A 12186-nucleotide genomic window follows, 5' to 3' on the forward strand; every position below is an offset into this window, starting at 1 on the left:
GCCTTGACATAGTAAACTGGATATACCATTTTTTCTTGCTTTTTATATATTTTAGACTTCTTTGTTGAAATCTGGACATCTTATGTAGGGCAGTAGATTGGTTTTATGCCTTGACATGGGCACCTCTTTCCGGTAGGTGTTTAGTGTGGGAATTTGAGTTGATCTGTTCGGGAGCTGGGCTGGGTTTGAGTTTTGTTAAGTTGCTGTGGTGTCCTTAGTGCACACCAGGCTTCCAACTGCTCTGCTGATCCTTGTGTTTAGAGGGCTGGTGTTTGGGAGGAGTTTCCTCAGTGTCTGCTCCACATTCAGCTCTCGGCTGCCTTTACATATTGCGTCTCAGGGAGTGCCGGTCTCACACTCTTGTGACTCTTTCAGCTGAGATTGCTCATTTGTTCATTTGTTGAGAACATATATATATTTTATAATGTTGAGCATATCTGTAATAACTGCTTTAAATTTTACTAATTCCAACATGGGTTATCTTTGGGTAGGTTTCCATTTCTTTTGAGTACGGCTCACTTTTTTCTCTCTCTTTGTATGTCTAGTAATTTTGAATTATATTCTGGCTGGTGTGAATCACACGTTGTAGAGATTATTTTCTGTTTTGTTCCTCTGCAGAAACTTGTTTTTTGATAGCATAGCAGTTACCTTGGCTCATCTCAAACTCCATCTAACCTCTTTTCCTTCAGTTGAAATCCCTGTTCAGTTATTTTGTCCTTAATTTCAACTCCTTGGAATGTCCTTAATTTCAACTCCTTGGAATCTGAATGCTTGTGGTTTTCAGAGGTCAGTGAGAGATTTGGGCAGAGTCCATATATAGAATTTGTGATTCGTTCTGGTATTTCCCCCTTTTCAGCAGCTTTGGTTGTCCTGAGATCTGTCCTCTGCTTCTTCAGGGCAGTAAGGCTGTGTGTTCTACCAGCTGTCCTGTATGGCCTCACCTGGGGCCTGCACTCGTGCCTGTAGCCATAAACTGGGAAACTCGCCCCACGCTCTTTCATTCTTCCACTCGTTTACTCCTTTCATTTTCTGCCTGCTTTTGGATTCTCTTCAGAAGAGTGCCTTTAAGTCGTTGATTTTCTTTCTTTCTTTTTTTTTTTTTTTCCTCCAGATTTTATACTCGTTTTTGGCAGGAGCATCAGTCCGTTTGGAACTACTCTCTGAACAGAAGTTGGCTATTTAGGCTCCTATTTTAAAACCCACTATTCTGCCTGTAAATTTGTTTTGGGAAACAATAAAGGGACAACTGCCTGTACCTGTTTATTTCTGTGATTTCTAAAATAAGAGAGAATTAAGTAGCAGACCTAGTATGCTCCTGTTATCGTTGCCTGTCTGTTGGACGTGAATAGAACATCTCTGTGTAGGTTTATCCCTTCCCCTGAGCCCTGGATCTCACCCCCTCCCCTTAGCTGTCACAGATGCTGTTAGCCTCAGATCTTCAGTTTTACCCTGTCTGCTGGCTCTCTTCCATTGTCATTTAAAAATGCTCACATCTTGGCTCAGTGGGTTAAGTGCCTTCATTGGCTCTGCATTGCCAGCAGGGTACAGTCCAAACTCCTTAATTTGGCCTGCATCACCTGCATGCTTCCCCTTGCCTGTTCTGGCCCTCCCAGCCTGCCTTTGCCCTCTTATCTGCTCTTTTCCCCATCCTCTGAACGTCACTGCCCTGGAGTTGTTCTGGTGTGTGCTGAGCACTCAGCTGGGAATACTATCTCCCCTCCAACCTCTCCTTTGCCTGTGTAAAAGCTATTAATTACACTTCTCATCTGAACTGAGATGTCATTTCCTAAGGAGGCTTTTCCGGACCTCCCCTCAAGAGCAGGTCACATCCCCTCTTGTGTTCCCAGAGCCCCATGTACTTGTTCTTTCCTAGCATCTCTCACTTGTAATGATTTTCTTTTTTTAATATCTGGCTTCTGTTCTAGATTCTGAGTTCTGTAAGGGTAAGTTTCTTGCCTCCTTTGTTCCTTTCTCTAACCTTCTCACCAAGCCCAGTGCCTAGCAAATAGTGGACACCCAAATGATTTTTGTTTATTGAATGGATTAAAGACAAGAAAAGCTCCATATGGCAGTAGAATAGACTCTGTTACTGTAAAATATAATCTCTCCTGCTTGCCACATATGACTGTAATACACTAATCTTATTTGCTGAAGAGTGATAAACTGACAGTTTAACATGCAGACTGAACCCAGCGGCTGACAGCAGTAGTAAATGGACATGTGCTCACAATGGGACAAGAGCCTCTGAGCGAGTGTGAGTCTCACGATGAAAACACTTCATGGAATGGCAGCAGACTGTGTTGTGCCCTTTGAAGTTGACCACAAAGAATTTTGAAAAAAATAACCTTATCGAGGCCTTCAGTACAGTTTTGTACACTTTCAAAAAGTAGGTGTTGGTCTGTGGTAGGGGACCACCTGCCGAATGGAGACAGCTCCTTAGACATGCAGTAAGGAAAGCCTTAACCAGGGTTGAGCAAAGGAATCAGCAGTAAATTTCGTGAACTTTGTTTCAGTTGTGTGCCGATAGTGTGCGGTGTGAAAGAGAAAGAAAGAAGGTAATTTAGAAACACTTTCCCTGTAGGGAATGACGAGGGCTTCTTGCCTTAGCCAACACGCTCCTTGTTTGGATTCATTTGTCTGTACGAGCTTTGTTTTCACTTCCTTCATTTGCTATGTTCTTTGGGAGATTAAGATTTTAGGGAAATGACTAGTTGCATAATTGTAAAATGGAAATTTTGATTAAGTTAAAAATGTTGATTTCTGTTTCCTACTATTTCCGTGTTCTACTAACTTTGTTTTGTCTGTCAGACTTCGTGCATAATATGCTCTTCCTGTGAGGGTGAGCCACCTGCTGACAGGGTTCAGAATTCTGATTGATGCTTGCTTGTGGGCTCTTTGCACACAGGTGATGTTTGTTCAGGTTTGGAGAGATGTAGTGACTAGGCTATGTAAGTCCTATCTTCATTAAGAAAGTAAGTACATCCTTCCCAAAGTTGTGTGTAGTTACAGCATTTGGTAACCAAATGGTCTTCATACACTTAGAAAATGGATTCTGGAATAATAGGTGCGCTATCTTTGAAAGATGTCATGCCATACGTTTGACATCATGGTATTCTGAGAGGAACTATTTTTTAAATTGTCAGTTCTTAAAAAGAAGTGGTGAATGATCTGTTAAAATATGTTTGCTGTGGGGCCATTCTTGGATAGTGAGGCTAGTAGTCTTCAGTAGGTTTAAGAGGTGGTGTTTTCCCTCATGCTGATCACGCATCTTTAGCACGTGGCAACCTGGCAGAACACATCTAGTCTGTCCGTCCTGGTGCTTGTCGTCCTGGCCTCATGACAGCCTTGTCAGGCTTATAGCCTGAGGGAAGAAGCGTGCTGGTCTATTTGGGGCTGCCATTCTGGGGGTGGGAGGGGGGGCACGGGCAGGTCCTGAGGAAGTGATGTTGAAGCTAGATGAGAAGGATGATGAAGGTAGCCAGGCTACAGTGGGAATGGAGGAGGAGAACAGGAGGCGGGGGAGCGGCTTGTGCCAATGTTTGAGGAACTCCAGAAACTTCCAAGGCAGCTCGAGTCTAGAGAGCAAGGGAGGGGTGGCATAGGGCGCGGCTGCAAGCTGGGCAGTAGAGGCAGTACCTGTGTGCTTCCTTCCCAAACTCTCAGAAAGGTCTGGTGCTTCCTTGTTGCTCTCAGACTGAAGTCCCCATACCAGGTAATGAAGGCTCTTGTCGGTCAGCCTCATCTTCCCTTCAAGGCCCCTTTTCCTGCCTCCCTCTCTGATTTCCGTATGCCCTGTGTTGAGGCCACACTGGAATTTTATTGTTTTGTAACTCAAATGTCCTTATACCTTTGTTCTCGTTGTTTCTGGCCAAGATACTGTCCCCACTTCTCTACTAGTAAAGCCCAGCTTAACGTCATTATGTTGTTGAAGACCTCCCTGCTGCCTGAAATCAAAGTGAATGGCTTCTCACTCTGCAGTTTGATAATACTTTGTCATTCTTATTCTAATTGTCCAGTCTTTGTTTTTTTATTTTATTATGTTTTGTTAATCACCATACATTACCTCATTAGTTTTTGATGATTCATTGCGTATAACACCCACTGCTCCATTCTGTACGTGCCCTCCTTAATACCCATCACCAGGCTAACCATCCCCCCACCCCCCTCCCCTCTAGAACCCCCAGTTTGTTTCTCAGAGTTCATAGTCTCTCATGGTTCATCTCCCCCTCCGATTTCCCCCACTTCATTTTTCCCTTACACAATTTACAGCGCTCACCATAGCACATACCCTCCCCAATGTCTATCACCCAGCCACCCCATCCCTCCCATACCCCACCACTCCAGCAACCCTCAGTTAGTTCCCTGAGATTAAGAATTCCTCATATCAGTGAGGTCCTATGATACATGTCTTTCTCTGATTGACTTATTTCGCTTTGTCTCTGGTGTGTATGTATGGCTTCCCCACTATCGGTAGGAACATAAGGGCAAGGCTTTGATTTAGTTTGTACTTTTAGACCGACATAGAGGGTCTTTGAAGTTTGGTTGAATTATGTCAGAGAGGTAAGTAGCAGTTGGTGATTTAGAAGCATTCATCTGTGTCAAATCTCATCCCTAGAAATCAAACATTGAATGAAATGTTTTCCCACGGTCCTTGTGTATGGAAGCTTTTTTGTACGTGGGCTCCATGGGGAATTGTTAGAGTGCCCCAGATTGAGAAAGAAGGATGAGCTTGCGGTGGGGAGAGGAGGAGAGCTTACCTTCCTGCTACCTTTGTGACTTCAAGTTCAGTGTCTGATGTCTTTATTTTGACCCTTCCCATTTTGTGCAGAGCATCTATTAAGAACATCTTCAACCAGCCGACCCGCTTCTCTGCCGAGAGTACCTGCCATGGAAAGTGCCAAGACCATCTCAGGTGATGACTTTTTATCTAGAATTTCCTTTAGAAAGACTCTTCCAGAAGTTTTAGTAGTGGTACTGAATGCTTTATTTAACTTTTCTTGCCTCTTTAGCTCTTGAGTTGATTCTTTTTCTTTTTCTTTTTAAAGATTTATTTTTATTTCAGAGAGAGAATGCGTGGAGGGGGCGGAGAGAGAAACTCAAGCAGACTACCCACTGAGCCAGGAGCCGGGAGTGGGGCTTCATCTCACGACCATGAGATCATGACTTGAGCTGAAATCAAGAGTCGGATGCTTAACCGACTGAGCCACCCAGGGGCCCCTTGAGTTGATTATTTTTCACTCTGAATTTCCCCTGTTGTATCTTCCAGATTCTATAGAAATCACATTTCATGGCTGTGATTTTAAAATAAAACAGGGACACCTGGGTGGCTCAGTCGGTTAAGCGTCTGCTTTAGGCTCAGGTCATGATCCCAGAGTCCTGGGATCGAGCCCCATGTTGGGCTCCCTGCTCAGTGGGGAGACTGCTTTTCCCTCTCCCTTTGCAGCTCCCCCTGCTTGTGTCCTCTCTCTCTCTCTCTCTTCAATAAATAAAATCTTTAAAATAAAATAAAACAAAAAACCCTCAAAACTAGATCATTTATTTAACAAGTATTTAGGAAGGGCCTAGAGTGGGTTAGATGTTGTGCCAAAAATATAGCTTGATATTAAAGTCAGTGTAGTTGTGAAAGATTAGGATATCCATCCCAAGGTATGTCGTGACTGTTATTTTGGAGCACACCAAAAATTCTCCAGAAGCCAGATTTTTCCAGTATGCTAAAGCCATCCTACAATGTGAATTTGACAGGCTCCCCTTGTCTCCTAGGGTTAACTCCATTTTATCAACTGCTCACATTATTTTCCCTTTGTGGCCTTTATTTACCCTTTATAACTCAACTAGAAATTGGACCAGGAAAGGAGAAATTCCTATAACTCTACCTCATACAGTTAACCTTCCACTTGTACAGGGATTTAAGTTAGTACAGTTTTTAGACATCATAGCCGGGTCTTTATATTAGTGGGAAGTCCAGCCAAAATTACCATCCCAAAGCCCAGGTTCCAAAGCCTTTTCTTCTCACAGAGTCCTTCTGATTCTTTCTCAGTTTCCTCTATTTTATATAAAATGATGAAAGGTGTTCTCAGCCAGTTTTCTAGCACACCACTTAAACTGCTGATTTAAGGCATACGAAGATCTGACATTGAAAGAAAAATCAAGAATAATTATAAAATTATGTCAGAAATATGTATAAATACATCATTCTAATAAGATCATGTAATAGGAGAAAGGATCCCTCTCCTCTGGATCTTTACAGACATCACTTTACTAATGCCGAGTTATGTTCTGCTTGTGTCTATCCTAAAATCATCAAGAACATTTTAGTCAATAAGAGGGGGGGCCAGTTAGTCATCAGGGAAGAATTACTGATGTACTGCATTGATTACAGCCAGCTCGGGGCGCCTGCACATCCAGCATCTTCTGATGTGAGAGAGCGTGTGTCTGAGGTCAGGAGCTTTGGCTCACATTTCCTTTCCCTCTGCATTTAGCCCAGGGCCACGAGCACCTGTGCCTAGTCAGCGCCTCCTTGCTAGAAAGTGGCTTTTGTTGTGGCTCTGTTACCAACGGCTGAAGCACGGGCTACTTCCACTTAGCAGTTCTCAGAACTTTCTGTAGTTTTGATAAGGTGTGATGTTTTACTGTGCTAGCCTTTCAAAATAGAACTTTCCTGAACTTGTTTCGTAGTAGTTGACTTGACACCTTTTGGTTTTCTGTTTGTCTCACTGGTTCATGTTTTTATTTATTTATTTAGTTTTAAAGCTTTTATTTATTTATTCATGAGAGACAGAAGGGGGGAGAGAGAGAGAGAGAGAGAGAAGCGGAGGGAGAAGCAGGCTCCCAAGGAGCAGGGAGGCCGATGTGGGACTCGATCCCAGGACCCTGGGATCATGACCTGAGCCGAAGGCAGATGCTTAACCATCTGAGCCACCCAGGTGCCCTGGTTCATGTTGTTAGAAACATGGCCTGATCCAGAATTAAGTGTGGCCCTGTAATGAGGTATCTTTCCTTTCTTTCCTTTTAATGGTATCTTGGCTAAGTTTAGAAGGGTTATGTTTATTTTAGTTGAGAGTGAATAGTTGCCAAGTATTGCTTTAATTAGCCTTTGGTTTTCATTGTATTTGTGATTAAACGAACATTTCTGGAATACTCAACTATATGCTGGGTAGGTTCTGTGAGTGTTAATGGGGATGGATAAGACACGCTCCTACCTTCAGGGAATGTGGGGTTCAGTGCATATCTCAGCTGCTGTACCTTTTTTACAGTTTTCTTAGTGAAAGAAATAAACCCTTTCAAGTTACCAGTATGATAAAGAAAATGTTAGTTTTTCCTCATATATGGTAATTTCTGCTCTTTTTGGAACCTTTTGAAGAAAATAACTCAAAAGTGTTTTATAAAAGTAAATGTTTTTCTAGATTTCTATAAAATGCATAATGACTATTTCTCACAACCAGTGTCTCGACGAAGTAGTGAAGAGATGAAACGAGACATCTCTGCACCTGAGGGAGCGTCGCCGGCCTCCCTTATGGCTATGGGAACCACGTCTCCACAGCTTTCCCTGTCCTCCTCTCCTACGGCTTCTGTTACCCCCACCACCCGAAGTCGGATAAGGTAGAGAACAATTAATACTGATACATTTCATGCATACTTCTCGGGCCTTTGGAGATTGGTGATCAGGTTGTAAAATAATGGGAATCGAGCGCTGATTTTTTTTTCTTTGTGTCTTATTAAATGTTTTCTCATCTCTTCTATGCCCAGAATTGGGTAAGATGGTATAATAAAAAGAAAGACAATGTAAAAGAGATGGTTCTTCTCCTCAAAAGTAAGCGTTGTAGAATCAGAATATTGGGCTTGTGTGGAGGGTTAGGGAAGGCTTCCGAGAGGAGCAGTGTCTGGGTGGGGAGGGTGGGCTGGTATCTTTGGCAAGGTCAGTGACAGTGAGCCAATGTATAGAAGGGTGAGTAACTGAGGGTTGGGATGCTGTGGGTAGGTGGTACTGCGCATGCACAGAGGATGGGTACAGAAGGCCAGAGGAAGGTGTGGACCTACCACATCCAGGGGCCGTGAAGGAAAAGATTGACAGTAGGGTGTGGCTAGACATGGAACCTCTTTATAGTCCAATTGAGTCACTTGGATGTGGTAGTAGCTATAAAGTGGGGTAAGTAAATCAATGTGAGAAGGTGATTCAGGGATTCTTCTGTTGTGGACAAAAGTCGGGGAACACAACTAAAATGACATTATGATGTTTCTGGGACAAAGATACCAAGCCTGGATCAGGATGATAGCAGTGGAAATGGTGAAGGGAGGTTGGGACTCTGGAGGCTTTTCAAAGGGAAAGGTGATTGATTCTGGCAACAGATTTCTAGAAAAGGAATGAAAGAAGGAGAGCTACCAAAGGGGACTCTAATTGTTGTAGATTGGAAGCTGAGAACATGATGCCACACTGATCACTGATAAACAATACCTGAAAATGGAATAGTATATTTTATTCATATTTCTCCTATGTAAGAAGCCACTTGGGACTAAGAAGTAGTTGTCATTTAGAGGAAAAACAACAGATGTCAGAAATGAAGCATACATTGTTATAGGGATATTGAGGTTATTCAGAAGAGATGAAGGAGGGATAGGAGTGGGTTTCAGAACTTTAGCTTTATATTGACATATGACGTATGAGGATAAAACGGAATAGTTGGCCTGTCAAACTCAAATCATATACTTGTGTTTAAAGCCCTGCCTCTAGGGGCCCAACCCCTTAGAATAGTGGTCCCGTAAACAGTGCACCATCAGAGCAAGTAGGGGTGCGGTGATGAGGGTAGCTCTTGGCTCTGCCCAAGCCGATGCAGGGAGAGCACTGTCCATGCTTGTCTCCGTCTTGGGTGGTAGGCTGCCTGCAGTGTGCCTGTGGGAAGGGCACCCACTCTTCCTGGCTTCCCTACTTAGAAGCTGTGATTTTCAACAAGGCATCTCCTGGAAAGTGTCTTCATCTTTTTTCTTTTTTTTTTTTTAATTAAGATTTTATTTATTTATTTGACAGAGAGATGGCAAGAGAGGGAACACAAGCAGGGGGAGTAGGAGAGGGAGAAGCAGGCTTCCCGCTGAGCAGGGAGCCCAGTGCGGGGCTCGATCAAAGGACCCTGGGATCATGACCTGAGCCGAAGGCAGACGCCTAACAACTGAGCCACCCAGGGGCCCCGAAAGTGTCTTCATCTTACAATGAAGAAGTTATGAGAGATGACCCCGCAGCTTTGGAAGGATCTTTTTTTTTTTTTTTTGCAGCTTCCCATTGTAGTCCATAGAATTACTCTTCTTTGATGCTTTTTAAGCTGTTTCTGTAAACAAACAGACCTGGTGTGAGCCAGAATAAACCTTTCACAGTGATTATAGTAGTTGTAGTTTGAGCATGATGGAGATTTATTTATTTATTTATTTTGTGTTCATTCACATATCTTAACTTTATCTTCATTCTCTTTTCCTGTGCTCGGTGGTATTATAACAAACTTCTTTGAACTTTTTAAACCAAAGCAGGAGTCTGGTGGGCTGGCATGCAAGCATAGAAGTGTATTTCTTCAAGGCAGCAGTTTTAACTGCTGCTCGGAAATTTTTGTATTTTACTTCTGGTTCTAGGATAAATGAGACCGGTGCTGCTTCAGTGCACCTTTCAATTGTAAAAGCTTCAGTTCTAAATGAACTCTCTTTTATTTCCTAACTTATTTTGGAGGGTGACTACAGACAGAGTCAATGCGCTGAACAATACTAAGCCGCTTGTAACATAATAACCTTTGGGACACTCATTGGACTAAATTTTCTGGGGTGTGGGGTAGAATCTCTGCTTTATTTATAAAGTAATCACTAAAAACTAGACCAGGCTTTCAAGGGTATGCCACTTGTGAAGGAACGGGTTATTTTAGAAGTACTCTCACTCCAGGTAGTCCTAAAGTAGTTACTAAAAGGAAGGATTTGGTCCAGGATATGTAGGGTTGTATGCCTCCCTTGCGTCAACACCAGAGTGATCCCAAAATCTTGATTGTCTCATCTGGAGCAGGATATTTTTTCTTCCTCCAAGGAAATTGACAGTGCCCAAAAGTACCCTACGTATATTTTTAAGAAATGAGTTATAAGTAGCCATTGTTGGATTTTCTTTTTCTTTCTTTTCTTTTCTCTTCTTTCTACATATATCTATCTTATAGTAAACTCTGAAGTTCCTCAAGTGGGCAGGGACTCTGTGTTGTTCACTACCCATTGCCCAGCACTTGCACACTGCCTGGCAAAGTGGTGTATAAGGAGGTATTGAATGAGTGAGTGAATTTACAGAAAAATCCCATTTTTCTATGCAAGATAAAATTCTAATTACCTATAGTTAATATAGAGTGTATAACATAGCAGTAAGCACATTTGAGGTGTTTTATGGATATTTGTTGCCATCTGTTGTCTTATCTGCTTCCCTCAGTTGTAAGCACCTTGAAGGTGGGAACTATGCCTTATAATCCTTCACCTTGCATAATCTTGCCCTTTGTATTTACAGTAAGTGATTTGTTTTTAAAAAAGAGGAAATGATTGAGAACGTAAAAGGTTGGATACAAAAGTGAGTAAAATAAAACTGAAGCATAAAGATTATGGAAGGGTAAAATATTGGGTGAAAGGCAGCCGTGACAGCTGTCAGGTGCTGCCAGTGTCAGGTTATTCTTCCCCCTTCCAAGCGTTCTGGAGTGCAATCCATTAATTGTGAATGCATGTTGTGCTGAATCTTTGCCAGTTTCCGTGTGGATAATAGAGTCCCTCCCTTCAGACAGCAGAAACCCCTGACAGTGATGGGTCTGTGAGGGCCCTGTAAAAATTATTAAGTAAAATCAAATGAGTGAAGACACATCTTACCATTAGATGTCTTAGTGTGTGCAATTATCCTATTCAAAAAATGCAAGCCGACACTGTTCTCTTCTTTGTGGGATTTCTGGTTTATAATGGAGCTCAAATAAAAAATACTTTAACTTTGGGTTCCTTGTTTTCACTTAGGGAAGAAAGGAAGGACCCTCTGTCAGCATTGGCGAGAGAATATGGAGGTTCAAAGAGGAATGCCTTGCTGAAGTGGTGTCAGAAGAAAACAGAAGGCTACCAGGTATTTAATCATATGGTTCCTTTGTCCCACATGAGCACTGGCCACACCAGGTGCTAGAGTGTCATAGTTCGCTACATATCTCATATTAAGATGGGGAATCCTATGCTGAATTTTAAGAATACATTCAACACAAAGTCTATCCCAAACTTGGCTGAGTGTCACTTGGATAGCATCCGTTTTTTACCTTTCCAGAGTAGCTAATCTTTCCAGTACTTTAATTCAGCTATTCTGTAACCCTTTCTTAATTGAGTCCTGTTAACTGCCTTCATTGAGATCTCACCTGAACTAAGAGTAAATATATTTATTTAACTTCATTTTTATTTATTTATTTTTAAAGATTTTATTTATTTATTTGACAGAGACAGCGAGAGAGGAAACACAAGCGGGGGGAGTGGGAGAGGGAGAAGCAGGCTCCCCGCTGAGCAGGGAGTCCGATGCAGGGCTCGATCCCAGGACCCTGGGATCATGACCTGAGCCGAAGGCAGACGCTTAACTACTGAGCCACCCAGGCGCCCCATATCTATTTTACTTTAAATTAATATTTTCATTAATGGTTAAAATGATAAATTGTCTGTTCTATGTATTTTATGTATATTTTACTGCAATAAAAAATTACTTAGCAAAAAAAAAATGACCGGGATATAAGTAGATAGAAAATCAACAAGGACATATAAGACTTGAACTTGATACTAGATACTATATATGTGTCTATATGTATATATGTGTGTGTGTATACATACATATATACATAACACACATATATATACATATAACCAGACCTACCCAACCACAGCAGAATCAAAGATTCTTCTCAGGTGCACATAGAACATTACAGGATAGGGTATATATTGGGTCATAAAATGTCTCAATAAATTTGAACAAAGATTGAGATTAGTATCTTTTCTGACCACAGTGAAATGAAATTAGAAGTGTATAACAGAAGGAAAATTCACAACTAAGTGGAAATTAAACACAAATTCCGAATAACCAGTGAGCCAAAGAATAAATCAGAAGGGAAATTAGAAAATAAGGAGAGTGAAAGTGAAACACAACATACTGAAATTTAGAGGAGGCATTGGGAGCAT

The 12186-nt window shown here is 41.9% G+C and overlaps 1 protein-coding gene and 1 long non-coding RNA gene across 4 annotated transcripts in view; one reads left to right on the forward strand and one right to left on the reverse strand.

Annotated features, from left to right (window-relative positions):
- The window catches only part of SPECC1L (sperm antigen with calponin homology and coiled-coil domains 1 like), a 130076-nt gene that overhangs the window by 89186 nt on the left and 28704 nt on the right, over positions 1 to 12186 (forward strand). For all 3 annotated transcript variants that reach the window (XM_035723919.1, XM_027576229.2, XM_027576228.2), the window contains exons 11-13: positions 4829 to 4912; positions 7443 to 7599; positions 10999 to 11101. In XM_035723919.1, the coding sequence (XP_035579812.1) occupies positions 4829 to 4912; positions 7443 to 7599; positions 10999 to 11101 (344 nt within the window). The remainder of the gene's footprint in view (positions 1 to 4828; positions 4913 to 7442; positions 7600 to 10998; positions 11102 to 12186) is intronic.
- LOC113912665 overlaps positions 1 to 12186 on the reverse strand; it is a 32824-nt gene that overhangs the window by 9267 nt on the left and 11371 nt on the right. The window contains exon 2 of the long non-coding RNA XR_003516919.1: positions 4758 to 4882. This is a non-coding gene — a long non-coding RNA (uncharacterized LOC113912665). The remainder of the gene's footprint in view (positions 1 to 4757; positions 4883 to 12186) is intronic.

The sequence above is a fragment of the Zalophus californianus genome, chromosome 14, assembly GCF_009762305.2.
Source record: "Zalophus californianus isolate mZalCal1 chromosome 14, mZalCal1.pri.v2, whole genome shotgun sequence".
NCBI lineage: Eukaryota > Metazoa > Chordata > Mammalia > Carnivora > Otariidae > Zalophus > Zalophus californianus.